At 42.9% G+C, this 14,679-nt stretch overlaps 1 protein-coding gene across 3 annotated transcripts; it reads left to right on the forward strand.

The window, feature by feature from the left end:
* The first annotated feature begins 1,001 nt into the window (after positions 1 to 1,001).
* LOC135522051 (taste receptor type 1 member 1-like) lies at positions 1,002 to 14,657 on the forward strand. 3 transcript variants are annotated; one of them, XM_064947962.1, is made up of 10 exons: positions 1,002 to 1,076; positions 1,195 to 1,380; positions 1,923 to 2,056; positions 2,315 to 2,404; positions 11,301 to 11,500; positions 11,611 to 11,911; positions 12,105 to 12,851; positions 12,965 to 13,177; positions 13,312 to 13,432; positions 13,584 to 14,657. In XM_064947962.1, exons 4-10 carry the CDS (start codon positions 2,321 to 2,323, stop codon positions 14,504 to 14,506), a joined length of 2,589 nt encoding a protein of 862 aa, XP_064804034.1. In that variant the 5' UTR covers positions 1,002 to 1,076; positions 1,195 to 1,380; positions 1,923 to 2,056; positions 2,315 to 2,320; the 3' UTR covers positions 14,507 to 14,657. The 3 variants fall into 3 exon arrangements, with proteins under 3 accessions (XP_064804034.1, XP_064804033.1, XP_064804035.1); XM_064947961.1 differs by having other exon boundaries at positions 1,923 to 2,404; XM_064947963.1 differs by lacking the exons at positions 1,002 to 1,076; positions 1,195 to 1,380; positions 1,923 to 2,056; positions 2,315 to 2,404 and adding an exon at positions 9,971 to 10,468.
* The last annotated feature ends 22 nt before the right edge of the window (positions 14,658 to 14,679 follow it).

Here is a 14,679-nt window from a genome sequence, read left to right on the forward strand (position 1 = left end):
CTATAGCATTTGTATCTATTCTAGTGGTGGGTATATCCGCGTGTATGTGTTTTAGATGTATGGTGGACAGCAAGCGGAAAGGCAGTCAGTCTCTGTTCTTCTCCCGAGAGTCAAATGTCCTGCGTTTCACTGTGGATGCTTTCCTGTTCCACCGAATCACTGCCACGGTTAGGCTATATGATTTTATGGCAAAGAAATGTTTCCACAACGGTAGTGAATAGTGATTTATATAATCCGTACTCTGTTCCACAGTTAAATGTAAAGATACCTTAATACTCAAGTAATAGTAAGTCACCCAGTAAAATACTACTTGAGTAAGTATTTTATTTTTAATATACTTAAGTATCAAAAGTAAATGCTGATCCTTTTCAAATTCCTTGTATTATGCCAACCAGACAGCACTATTTTATTTATGGATAGCCAGGGGCACACTGACATAATTTACAAACAAAGCATTTGTGTTTAGTAGGCCTGGAAAATCAGAGACAGTTGTGATGACCGCGAGTTCTCTTGATAAGTCTGTGATTTGGAACATTTTCTGTCCTGTTAAGCTCTCGAAATGTAACGAGTACTTTTGGGTGTCAGGGAACATGTATGGGAGTAAAGCGTTTTTTCCCCCGGAATATCTGTAGTAAAATAAAAAGTTGTCAATATAAATAGTAAAGTACAGATATCCCCAAAAAGTTGTACTTAAAAGTATTTTTACTTTACACCACTGTCAAACAATCATTCGCTCAATAATTACGTCACAAGTTAGACGGTGGTCATGATTAATGTGTAGGACACTGATAACTAAATGACTTAATGATTTCATTATTAAGTCATGCGTTGTTTTTTGCACTGGTTAAGTAGAGGTTTATTCACTCGAAACCAAACAGAAGCTAACGAAACAGGGAGAGACCTACCTGAATTTGTCCAATAGAAACCTATTTACTCCAAACTGAAATCTCCGTTGCAAAACGTTTTGGACTAATGATTACACCCCTGGTTGTTATGTCTTGTTAGGTGGGAGGAGCTATATGACCCTCACTCTGTGTGCTCCTGCTGTGATTCTGTCTGTGACTTGCCAGAGTTTTGTAAGTATACAACACAGTTAATGCTGGACCACCTTTTTTCTCTTTAATTCATCTTAGATGAATTAGTCAATACAATGTATGCTGATCTGTAACCTGTGGTTCTCCCTGATGTAACCAGGGCCAGCCTTGAAGTATCCTTCAGTGAAAAGCCTGATCACCAGTGAACCCTGGAGAGTTGGAGGACAGGGAGAAGAGTTTACCCATTCAGGCTGAGGAGAGACAGCCAGACAGCGAGGAAAGGGTGGAGGAGACCTTGGTAGTCACTTATAAGGAGAAAAACACGTCAGTCGCTGTTATGAATAAGGTAGAGGGGGTTGTCGTGGAAATTCTGTATTTACCAAATCATGAGAGCAAACCACACGCAAGTCAGAGTTTATCACATAGTCCATCTTTAATTATATGAGCTCCATCACAACCCTTTGACTCTCAGATCAATTCGGTGTCTATCAATGAATTCTCTGAGAGTCCCTTACACATTGCAACTGAGATCCTTTATAGCAAAGACACACATAACCAGACAGCATTGGCCATAATTTATCGTTCAGCTTTGTCTCCTAAACTATGTTCTTTTCTCAAACTCAGAACCTAAACAAATCCTCATATCAACAGGCATATATCAAATCCATCCTATCTTGACAAGATCACAGAGACACATTGACTGGCACACAGACATTGTGGAGCCAAGAGATTGACCTCTCTCCGGCCCACGTAACTTAGTCCTGACAATTAAACCCCGCCACAGTATTATACAAAATAAACATTCTGATGAGAAGTAACTTACAAACATATGATGAATATAAAACATCTTACCTATGTTACCAACTAATTCTGATTATTCCCCAACAGGGTGCAGTAAGGGATAGAAGTGCGAGAGGGGGTGGTAGCCAGAAAAGAAGGGGGTGTGGAGGAGCCGATTGGGGACAAACGGGGCTGAGAAGGAGGTGGTAGAGGCTGAAGAGAACGGCACAGGCCAAGTGACAGTAAGTGTAACTTTGGAACATGTACCAGAGGAGGAGAAACCTGAGGGTACAGAGGTGGAGGTAAAGATTGGCAATATTCCTGAGGAGAATACTGTGGTTAAGGAGGTAGCTCAGTGGAACATGTTGAGTGTTGTCACCACAAATGCTAAGGTGTCAAAGAAAGTTAAGGAGCAGGTTGCTGGGATAGAAGGATCAAAGGTTGAGAGAGTGGCGGTTGGACAGATGCCTTTGGTGGATGAAGCAGCAGCGTTTCTGCAGGGGTACATGGAGCCTGCTGAGTGGAGAGAAGATTTCCAAGGACCAGTCCTAGAGGAGGAGCTGGGGAGGTTTTGGACACCATCCACAAAGGTTAGTTTTCATATAGTCTAGTCAATGTTTCAATGCCGCCTACTTGAGTTTCAATGTCAGTTTCAGTTGCAATCATTTCAAGTGTTTGTCATACCAGCCATTTTAAAATTTACCTAATTATTCTTTTCAAGACAAGCTTGCTGTGCTGGAAACTTCTGTCCCTATTGGAACATTGACATAAATTAACTTAAATTAAATTACACCTAAGTGTCCTTGTATGATTGAATATTAAATTACTCTTGTTATAAGCAATGAACAAAGCTCTGAACGTTTTTATGGTAGCTGGACATTTGAGGGATTTATTTTTGTGTGTATGTACAGTGGCTTGCGAAAGTATTCAACCCCCCCTTGGCATTTTTTCTATTTTGTTGCCTTACAACCTGGAATTAAAATTGATTTTCTTTGGGGGGGTTTGCATCATTTGATTTACACAACATGCCTACCACTTTGAAGGTGCAAAATATTTGTGAAACAAACAAGAAATAAGACAAAACAGGAAACTTGAGCTTACATAACCATTCACCCCCCCCCCCCCCCCCCCCCCCCAAAGTCAGTACTTTGAAGAGCTACCTTTTACAGCATTTCCAGCTGCAAGTCTCTTGGGGTATGTCTCTATAAGCTTGGCACACCTAGCCACTGGGCTTTTTGCCCATTCTTCATGGCAAAACTGCTCCAGCTCCTTCAAGTTGGATGGGGTTCCGCTGGTGTACAGCAATCTTTAAGTCATACCACAGATTCTCAATTGGATTGAGGTCTGGGCTGTGACTAGACCATTCTGAGACATGTAAATGTTTCACCTTAAACCACTCAAGTGTTGCTTTAGCAGTATGCTTAAGGTCCTTGTCCTGCTGGAAGGTGAACCTCCGGTTAGTCTCAAATCTCTGGAAGACTGAAACAGGTATCCCTCAAGAATTTCCCTCTATTTAGCCCCATCCATCATTCCTTAAATTCTGACCAGTTTCCCAGTCCCTGCCAATGGAAAAACATCCCCACAGCGTGATGGGGATGATGTTCTCGGGGTGATAAGAGGTTTTGTGTTTGCGCCAGACAGCGTTTTCCTTGATGGTAAAAATCTCCATTTTAATCTCATCAGAGTACCTTCTTCCATATGTTTGGGGAGTCTCCCACATGCCTTTTTGTGAACACCAAATGTGTGTGCTTATTTTTTTCTTTAAGCAATGGCTTTTTTCTGGACACTCTTCTGTGAAGCCCAGCTCTGTGGGGTGTACGGCTTAAAGCGGTCCTATGGATAGATACTCCAATCTCCGCTGTGGAGCTCTGCAGCTCCTAATCATTGGTCTCTTTGTTGCCTCTCAGATTAATGCCCTCCTTACCTGGTCTGTGAGTTTTAGCAGATTTGTTGTGGTACCATGTTCTTTCCATTTTTTTATAATGGATTTAATGGTGCTCTGTAGGATGTTCAAAGTTTCAGATTTTGTTTTATAACCCAACCCTGATCTGTACTTCTCCACAACTTTGTCCCTGACCTGTTTGGAGAGCTCCTTGGTCTTCATGGTGGTGTTGCAGACTCTGGGGCCTTTCAGAACAGGTGTGTATGTATAGAGATCACATGACTGGTCATGTGACACTTAGATTGCACACAGGTGGACTTTATTAAATAATTATGTGACTTCTGAAGGTAATTGGTTGCACCAGAACTTATTTAGGGGCTTCATAGCAAAGGTGTGAATACACCACTTTTCTGTATTTTTTGTTGTTTAATTTTTTTGAAACAAGTGATTTTTTTTTCTTCTTCACTTGACCAATTTGGACTATTTTGTGGATGTCCATTACATGAAATCCAAATAAAAATTCATTTAAATTACTGGTTGTAATGCAAAAAAATATAGGAAAAATGCCAAGGGGGATGAATACTTTTGCAAGGCACTGTATATTGAAGATTTAAACAGAATGCCATAACTATTTTACACACAAGACTGCAGAAGTAGGGTTGCAAAGCCACTTGTAATTTACCAAAGTTCCTGAAACATTCTGTAATTTTGGTAATTCACATGTAATCTATGGTAACATTGGTCATTTTATACTTGAATAACTTTTTTAAATGCATTCATAGTATTTTTTAAGTGTATCAAATCAAATTTATTTATATAGCCCTTCGTACATCAGCTGATATCTCAAAGTGCTGTACAGAAACCCAGCCTAAAACCCCAAACAGCAAGCAATGCAGGTGTAGAAGCACGGTGGTTAGGAAAAACTCCCTAGAAAGGCCAAAACCTAGGAAGAAACCTAGAGAGGAACCAGGCTATGTGGGGTGGCCAATCCTCTTCTGGCTGTGCCGGGTAGAGATTATAACAGAACATGGCCAAGATGTTCAAATGTTCATAAATGACCAGCATGGTCGAATAATAATAAGGTAGAACAGTTGAAACTGGAGCAGCAGCACGGCCAGGTGGACTGGGGACAGCAAGGAGTCATCATGTCAGGTAGTCCTGGGGCATGGTCCTAGGGCTCAGGTCCTCCAAGAGAGAGAAAGAAAGAGAATTAGAGAGAGCATATGTGGGGTGGCCAGTCCTCTTCCGGCTGTGCCGGGTGGAGATTATATCAGAACATGGCCAAGATGTTCAAATGTTCATAAATGACCAGCATGGTCGAATAATAATAAGGTAGAACAGTTGAAACTGGAGCAGCAGCACGGCCAGGTGGACTGGGGACAGCAAGGAGTCATCATGTCAGGTAGTCCTGGGGCATGGTCCTAAGGCTCAGGTCCTCCGAGAGAGAGAAGGAGAGAATTAGAGAACGCACACTTAGATTCACACAGGACACCGAATTAGACAGGAGAAGTACTCCAGATATAACAAACTGACCCCAGCCCCCCGACACATAAACTACTGCAGCATAAGTACTGGAGGCTGAGACAGGAGGTGTCAGGAGACACTGTGGCCCCACCCGAGGACACCCCCGGACAGGGCCAAACAGGAAGGATATAACCCCACCCACTTTGCCAAAGCACAGCCCCCACACAACTAGAGGGATATCTTCAACCACCAACCTACCATCCTGAGACAAGGCTGAGTATAGCCCGCAAAGATCTCCGCCATGGCACAACCCAAGGGGGGTGCCAACCCAGACAGGATGACCACATCAGTGAATCAACCCACTCAGGTGACGCACCCCTTCCAGGGACGGCATGAGAGAGCGCCAGTGACTCAGCCCCTGTAATAGGCTTAGAGGCAGAGAATCCCAGTGGAAAGAGGGGAACCGGCCAGGCAGAGACAGCAATGGTGGTTCGTTGCTCCAGAGCCTTTCCGTTCACCTTCCCACTCCTGGGCCAGACTACACTCAATCATATGACCCACTGAAGAGATGAGTCTTCAGTAAAGACTTAAAGGTTGAGACCGAGTTTGCGTCTCTGACATGGGTAGGCAGACCGTTCCATAAAAATGGAGCTCTATAGGAGAAAGCCCTGCCTCCAGCTGTTTGCTTAGAAATTCTAGGGACAATTAGGAGGCCTGCGTCTTGTGACCGTAGCGTACGTGTAGGTATGTACGGCAGGACCAAATCAGAGAGATAGGTAGGAGCAAGCCCATGTAATGCTTTGTAGGTTAGCAGTAAAACCTTGAAATAAGCCCTTGCTTTGACAGGAAGCCAGTGTAGGGAGGCTAGCACTGGAGTAATATGATCAATTTTTGGGGTTCTAGTCAGGATTCTAGCAGCCTTATTTTGCACTAACTGAAGTTTATTTAGTGCTTTATCCGGGTAGCCGGAAAGTAGAGCATTGCAGTAGTCTAACCCTGAAGTGACAAAAGCGTGGATAAATTTTTCTGCATCATTTTTGGACAGAAAGTTTCTGATTTTTGCAATGTTACGTAGATGAAAAAAAGCTGTCCTTGAAATGGTCTTGATATGTTCTTCAAAAGAGAGATCAGGGTCCAGAGTAACGCCGAGGTCCTTCACAGTTTTATTTGAGACGACTGTACAACCATTAAGATTAATTGTCAGATTCAACAGAAGATCTCTTTGTTTCTTGGGACCTAGAACAAGCATCTCTGTTTTGTCTGAGTTTAAAAGTAGAAAGTTTGCTGCCATCCACTTCCTTATGTCTGAAACACATGCTTCTAGCAAGGACAATTTTGGGGCTTCACCATGTTTCATTGAAATGTACAGCTGTGTGTCATCCGCATAGCAGTGAAAGTTAACATTATGTTTTCGAATAACATCCCCAAGAGGTAAAATATATAGTGAAAACAATAGTGGTCCTAAAACGGAACCTTGAGGAACACCGAAATGTACAGTTGATTTGTCAGAGGACAAACCATTCACAGAGACAAACTGATATCTTTCCGACAGATAAGATCTAAACCAGGCCAGAACTTGTCCGTGTAGACCAATTTGGGTTTCCAATCTCTACAAAAGAATGTGGTGATCGATGGTATCAAAAGCAGCACTAAGGTCTAGGAGCACGAGGACAGATGCAGAGCCTCGGTCCGATGCCATTAAAATGTCATTTACCACCTTCACAAGTGCCGTCTCAGTGCTATCATGGGGTCTAAAACCAGACTGAAGCATTTCGTATACATTGTTTGTCTTCAGGAAGGCAGTGAGTTGCTGCGCAACAGCTTTTTCTAAGATTTTTGAGAGGAATGGAAGATTCGATATAGGCCGATAGTTTTTTATATTTGGGTCCATATTGTCCATGAGTTTCTGGTGGATACACCTTATGGTTAATGAGAAAATAGCCGAGTTAATGAAAAAATCTAAACAATGGCATTATTTTCAATAAACTCTGCAACTCTTCCAACTTGATTGTCTTTCACAACTGCCACCAGTTGGGTGCAAAAACATTAACAGGGATAAGTTTGTAAAATAAATAAAGAATATTTAATGCTGAAATCCTCATATTAAATACCAATGGTATTCACTAAGTTAAATGGTTTATATTGAGGAAAATATTTTACAGCTTGTCATTCTATTTATTTTAATTTTACAATCATGTTATCTTATTCATGTATCTATTTACATGTGATAAGGCCACACAGAGGGCCAGAGATAGACACCTGTGATAATCAAAAGTACCCAAAAAGGCCACTAGAAGTCCTGTGATAAAATTCCAAAGAAACTTTAAATTACCCAAATTCTGGTAGTTTACTGGTAAACTTTGAAGGTTACCAGTAATATACCCTCCCATTGAAATTGTATTGGTCCCATCTAGCATTTGGAGCTAGAAACAGAGCTGCCATGTCTATCAGAGCCCCCTTGGTCGCTACATGCAACCCTAGGCAGGACTGATGTAAAACTCTGTTTCAAGCTATAATGTGGGGATGGATAAAGTGGTGAATGAACAGTGCCTTTCAGATGCAAATGATGATGAGCATATGTAAATTGCATAGTACAGTGTGGGAGAACTTGCTCTCTCTCTCTCACACATACACACACACTTTACTCTTTCAGCATAGTTGGCCTACTTCTCCAATAGAAATCCGAGATGACGCTTGTAGGCAATGTTATGGCGAAGTGTGCTAGCTAAGCTCATGTACAGAAACTCGTCATCAGGTCTTATTCGATCACGCCGACATCTTAAAATGGTACGCAGCATCATCTGGATATTTGTGCAACAAAAGTTCAACATTCACCTACCATTTCTGTCAAGCCGTCTAAGCATACAGTTTGACTCATACGTTCGATAAATCCAACATATGCACCACACAGAACGCCCTGCAAATGCCTTTGCAAGGAAAACACAGCGTTCCATTGGAAATTAATATAATTCTGGTGGACCAAAATGCAATGACGCAGTTGGTGTGATCGAGGTGTAACTGTCGTCTTGCGCTGAACTGCAGACCGTCAAGTAAAATGCACTCCTTAGATATGTTGTTTTTGACAAAAAAGGAAATCTTGTCACTTTCATGAGGTTGGCGTAATAACATGTTCATCGACTTAAGACATTGGTTCAGATATAGATTGTGTCTTTTAGATTTTGAGAAAATGAACTAAGGAAGAATTTTTCACTTCTCATTGACTTCTCAAACACTAAACCCCATCCTGTTCTGCTTTGTCTGTTTCGCAAGCATTCCCGTAAGTCTCACAATGATGTGCCTCTGGGTTTAAAAACTTATTGAAAATCAGGAGGCTGGTGGGAGGACCTATAGAGGGACGGGCTCATTGTGAAATACAGTACATTGAACAAAGTCAAAGGTTGTTTCCATGTTCGAAACCATTCCATTTATTCCCAGTGGTGTGTATTCATGGATGCAAAGGAAAGCCAGGTTCCCCAAAATTTTTCCCAAATCTCACCGGAGAACGCATCCGAGCGAGCTAAACAGCACTGTCTGTCTCTGCATGTGTAGGCCAATCTATCTGATGCTGTCTGGTCCAAAAGAGTATGTTATTGATGGCACCAGTAGCATTGAATGCAAGGCAAGCCTTTTGTATAAAATAATAGCCAATCAGTATAGCGCTCAACTGTGAGTGGTCCTGGCACACTTTTGCCCATTTGGATTTGGCTTCACTCCAATCACATTGCATCGAGAGCAAACATTGACCGAAACTCTTTGCTCATCTCATCTCATCCTAATTGTCCCTAGAATTTCTAAGCAAACAGCTGGAGGCAGGGCTTTCTCCTATAGAGCTCCATTTTTATGGAACGGTCTGCCTACCCATGTCAGAGACGCAAACTCGGTCTCAACCTTTAAGTCTTTACTGAAGACTCATCTCTTCAGTGGGTCATATGATTGAGTGTAGTCTGGCCCAGGAGTGGGAAGGTGAACGGAAAGGCTCTGGAGCAACGAACCGCCCTTGCTGTCTCTGCCTGGCCGGTTCCCCTCTTTCCACTGGGATTCTCTGCCTCTAACCCTATTACAGGGGCTGAGTCACTGGCTTACTGGGGCTCTCTCATGCCGTCCCTGGAAGGGGTGCGTCACCTGAGTGGGTTGATTCACTGATGTGGTCATCCTGTCTGGGTTGGCGCCCCCCCTTGGGTTGTGCCATGGCGGAGATCTTTGTGGGCTATACACAGCCTTGTCTCAGGATGGTAAGTTTTTGGTTGAAGATATCCCTCTAGTGGTGTGGGGGCTGTGCTTTGGCAAAGTAGGTGGGGTTATATCCTTCCTGTTTGGCCCTGTCCGGGGGTGTCCTCGGATGGGGCCACAGTGTCTCCTGACCCCTCCTGTCTCAGCCTCCAGTATTTATGCTGCCGTAGTTTATGTGTCGGGGGGGTTGGGTCAGTTTGTTATATCTGGAGTACTTCTCCTGTCCAATTCGGTGTCCTGTGTGAATCTAAGTGTGCGTTCTCTAATTCTCTCCTTCTCTCTCTTTCTCTCTCTCGGAGGACCTGAGCCCTAGGACCATGCCCCAGGACTACCTGACATGATGACTCCTTGCTGTCCCCAGTCCACCTGGCCGTGCTGCTGCTCCAGTTTCAACTGTTCTGCCTTATTATTATTCGACCATGCTGGTCATTTATGAACATTTGAACATCTTGGCCATGTTCTGTTATAATCTCCACCCGGCACAGCCAGAAGAGGACTGGCCACCCCACATAGCCTGGTTCCTCTCTAGGTTTCTTCCTAGGTTTTGTTCTTTCTATGGAGTTTTTCCTAGCCACCGGGCTTCTACACCTGCATTGCTTGCTGTTTGGGGTTTTAGGCTGGGTTTCTGTACAGCACTTTGAGATATCAGCTGATGTACAAAGGGCTATATAAATACATTTGATTTGATTGTATTGTTGTCCTCTGGTGGCTAGCTAGCTAGCTCGCTATCTAAAATTGCCCCTTTCCTAAATTAGCCATGGATGATAGGGATTTGGACTTGTGGTTTTAATTCATTCTCCGTACTGGCCAATGATTATAATGGCGATTCTGATCCAACCATAAATTCATACATTGTGCCCCTGGCCAGAGAGGATGGAAGTTCAATGTGTAGCTAGTTGTAGAAGGCTAATGTTAACTCGCTAACATTGCCCATGAAAGGAAATTAGGCTAGCGAGCAAGCATTTTAGCCAGGGTAGCCTAGGACATCAAAACATGAAAGTGTGTACTGTATGACAGAGTGAAAAACCGTTTCATCAACATGAGAGGAGGATGGCATTGGCGTTTCTCTACAAGTAGGGTGAGTCAACATGTTTTTTCTATTTGCACGAACGTGCATGGCCACATCCATATTTAGCTTATGTTGATTGGACTAAATTGTTTTTGGTATCTTTTAGCTGTCACTGTATTAGACAAAGCAGAGGTGAAAAGGTGCTGGAATAGTGGAGGCAGCTCATGGTTCCTTTGCGACTTGTGGTAACTCACCATGGTTCTAAATCAATAGTTGTTTAGTGGTCCTAAAATATCAGAATCAGTAACTTGCTTGACCATGCTGTAGGTCATGTAACAGATTGTTACATGCAATATGCTTTGTGGACTGCACCAGACAGAGGTTGCTTTCTGGTTTTGTGATGAAACAAAGGTGTGGTTGAATTTATTCTGCCACTGTGTCTTCTTATTGTCTCGGCCTTAGGCATATATATCACAGTCGCAAGGCATATGAACTAACAGGTTATAGAGCACAATGCAATTATCACAACACAGGTTGTAATATGGCTTTTTATTCTGGCTTGGCTTCCCCAGTGATTTTACCCACGCACCGCTACTGTTTATTCCATTCCATCCATTAATGTGCCCATCCTCCTATAGCTCCTCCCACCAGCCTCCTCTGGTGGAAATGTCTAATTATTTTGTATAAAGGGATATGTGAAAGATATTTTCATAAACCTCAAGACATTTTTCCATAATAGCCTAACCATGGATAGGTGGATGTGGTTATCCAGGTATCTGGGGCATGGAACACGAACAAGGAAGTAACGCAACATGTAAAACAGAGTGAGATGATTGGTATCAGTCACCTCAGTAGATGGAGAGCATTTCAGCCTCTGCTCTATCAACTCTCTCTTACTTAGAAACCTACAATGTTGTTTCTTGTGGTGATGGTGTCATTTCACCTGGTGAAACAAAGTGACACATGCTCCTCTTTACCACGACTGAGCCTGGATGGAGACTACATTGTGGGGGGACTATTCCAGCTGCATGAGAAGTATGGAGGGACTGGTCCAGCGACTGACACTGAAAACAGAAAACCTGAGGTGCTTCAATGTCACAGGTAAGGCAAAGTCTGCTTTCACCACTGGGGGAAAAAAACAATACTGTAAATGTCAAACTTTTTTTGTTGCACACATGGACAGTAAAACTATACAACCTTCTACATCCCAGGTTTAAATTTTCCTCAGCAAGCTACCAGCAGATTCAAGTCATGAGGTTTGCTATTGAAGAGATCAACAACTCCTCATTGCTGTTGCCTGGTGTCAGCCTGGGCTATGAGATTTTTGACTACTGCTCTGACTTGCTCAGTTATGGGGCTGCTCTGGACTTTCTGACCCAAAAGGGAAGAGGAGGCATCCCTGTGTGGAACGGTACAAACTACAGACCTAAAGTCATCTCAGTCACTGGCCCGTTCGGAAGCAGCCAAACCATCAGTGTCGCCCCTCTGTACATGTCTGAGATGATTCCAATGGTAAGTAGTATTTTATGGCACAATATAACCTCATGATGGTGCTATTTATACAGTAGCTGCCTTGTGTTTGTACTCTTCAGGAATGGTTCTGTAGAACACTGCAATATAAATGTACCTGCACTGTAATGCTTATTCAAATAAGACAATCCTTGTTCTCACAAAAGCATTATCGTTTTGTGTTTTACTTCAACAGGTGACTCATGGGGCATCAAGTGTCCAACTGAGCTCAAAAAACAGATTTCCCTCCTTTTTCCGAACCATTCCCAGTGACAAATATCAGGTGGAGTCTATAGTCCGTATACTCCGACAGTTTAACTGGAACTGGGTGGCTTTCATCGGTGGTGACAATGACTACAGCAGAGATGCCTTGACAGTTTTTCAGGATAAGATTAGACCAGCTAACATCTGTTTGGCGTACCAAGACACCATTCCCCAAAACCAATCCTTCATAGGGCGTCTATTCAACAACATAGCCATGTTCAATGTCCAGGTTATTGTAGTCTTTGCCAATGTGGAGTTTGTCATTCCTTTCATCCAAAAGGCCATAGATCTCAGAGTGAAGGAGAAGATATGGATCGCGAGTGAGACATGGTCCATGAACCAAGAGTTGATCAAGAAGAGTCAGATTGAGAGGATAGGGACGGTCTTAGGTGTCACTGTACAGAGGCACAAGGACCTGAGAGGATTTGATGAGTTCATTAACAACACAGTAAAATCCAGACATGAGAATGCATGCACTGACATGGACTTGAAGGAAAGATGTGGTCAGATTTGCTCTGACTGCAACTCCACCAGTGCCCAGACAATTATTGAAGAGGACCCAACATACAGCTTTGTCATCTACTCTGCAGTGTATGCTGTGGCTCATGCACTCCACAGTGTTTTGCAGTGTGGGACACGGAACTGTGCCAACTCAGAAATCATTGCTTATCCTTACATGGTAAGTGAGCTGCATCTCCTTCAACATGAAGCCTTATGGTCAACCACATCACCAAAAATATGATTATTAATTGACATGATCTTTTATTTGACCATTTTGTCTTGCATTCCCAGGTCACTGAGGCACTAAAACAGGTCAAATTCAAATTGGACAATCAAAGTATAGAGTTTGATGAGAACGGGGACCCACCGGCTCATTACGACATTGTACACTGGGACTGCAAAAATAAAACATGTTCTAATGTGGACATTGGCTCATACGTTACCAACCCCACACCAAGCTTCCACATTAATGAAACTCTCATACATTGGTTTGAGGGCACAAAGGTTTGTACTATATTGTTCAAAAACATGCAAGTATACATTATACACCATCAAAACACTGCGTGGTATTCAAATGATTGATAACTGATGCTGGTCTTTTCAACAGTGATATTTTTAGCTGTTCCTACTTCTTGCAGGCTCCAGTTCTGCAGTGTTCTAGTGAGTGTAAATCTGGCTCCAGAAGAGTTCAAACTGGCTTCCACACCTGCTGTTTTGAGTGTGAGATCTGCTCTGATGGAAAGTACATCAACCACACAGGTACTGAGCATCTGTTTTTGCCTGGAGTTTTTCCTGGACAGGTCAAGAGGTCAGAAAGAACACCTATGAATCATATGACAAGAATGATCGTTATCTGTACACATATTAGAATCTGTCACCCAGACGTTCTCTTCCCTTCCTCTCCCAACAGCCGATCCCTACAGCTGCATAGCATGCCAAAAGGACGAGTGGGCCAGGAATGGCAGTACCTCATGCACTAAGCGCTCTATAGAGTATTTGCATTCTGATGCTTCGTTGGCCATTTTTCTGATGTTCCAGGCCAGCTCCATCATCCTCATCTCAATGGCCATCTTGGTTCTGTTCCTTTGTAAGAAGGACACCCCTGTGGTAAAGTCAGCCGGTGGGAGGCTCTGCTTCTTCATGTTGTGTTGCTTGTCCATGTCCTCCATCAGCGTCTTCCTCCACATCGGCAAACCCACAGAGGCCATCTGCACCGTACGCAATTCTGTGTTTGTAGTCTTCTATGTGGCCTGCCTGTCCTGTCTCGCTGTTCGCTCCTTCCAGATTGTCTGTATCTTCAAAATGGCCGCCAAACTGCCCAAAGCGTATGATTTCTGGGTCAAGCATGGTGGTCAGTGGATCACTATTATCACAACCACTGTCATAATGCTGTTTCTGTGCATTTTGTGGATAGCCATTGAAGGACCCAGGCCCAATCAGATAACATTGTATAGCGAGATAATTTTGGATTGCACATATGGAGTCATCCCCATCTTTTATGTGATAGTACTGTTTGCCGTTTTGCTGGGTATTGCATGCTTTAGTTTTGCCTACATGGGAACTGACCTGCCCAAGAACTACAACGAGGGTAAATCTATCACTTTCAGCTTGCTTATCTTCTTCATCTCTTGGGTCATCTCTCTGACGGTGCACCTGTCTACCAAAGGAAAGCACACACTCTCCGTCAATCCTTTCTCTGTGGTGTGCAGTCTGTATGGTATACTCTTTGGTTACTTCTTCCCTAAATGCTATATCATTATCATTACACCGGAACGTAATACAGCAGCCTATTTTCAAACTGCAATCCAGAGTTACACACTTCAACCTAGATAATGTACATATGTTGAGACATATTGTTGTGTGGCACTAGAACTGCCAGTTAGTTCTGTGATGTTTATTTTCAGTCTATCTATATTTTTTAATCCCATACTGTTTTCCTCCATAAAAGCATTTTAATTGTTTTCCCATTAATAAAACATTTTCTAAATTATTGTTTGTGTCCAATC

The sequence above is a fragment of the Oncorhynchus masou genome, chromosome 30 (genome assembly GCF_036934945.1).
Source record: "Oncorhynchus masou masou isolate Uvic2021 chromosome 30, UVic_Omas_1.1, whole genome shotgun sequence".
Classification (NCBI taxonomy): domain Eukaryota; kingdom Metazoa; phylum Chordata; class Actinopteri; order Salmoniformes; family Salmonidae; genus Oncorhynchus; species Oncorhynchus masou.

What these genes read in the sequence shown, in the direction of transcription:
- LOC135522051 (XM_064947961.1), top strand. Translation starts at nt 2,177, where the DNA reads ATGTTGAGTGTTGTCACCACAAATGCTAAGGTGTCAAAGAAAGTTAAG. An exon ending in TCATTGCTTATCCTTACATG is followed by an intron (nt 12,852 to 12,964) that starts GTAAGTGAGCTG and finishes TTGCATTCCCAG; the next exon opens with GTCACTGAGGCACTAAAACA. An exon ending in AAAGTACATCAACCACACAG is followed by an intron (nt 13,433 to 13,583) that starts GTACTGAGCATC and finishes CTCTCCCAACAG; the next exon opens with CCGATCCCTACAGCTGCATA.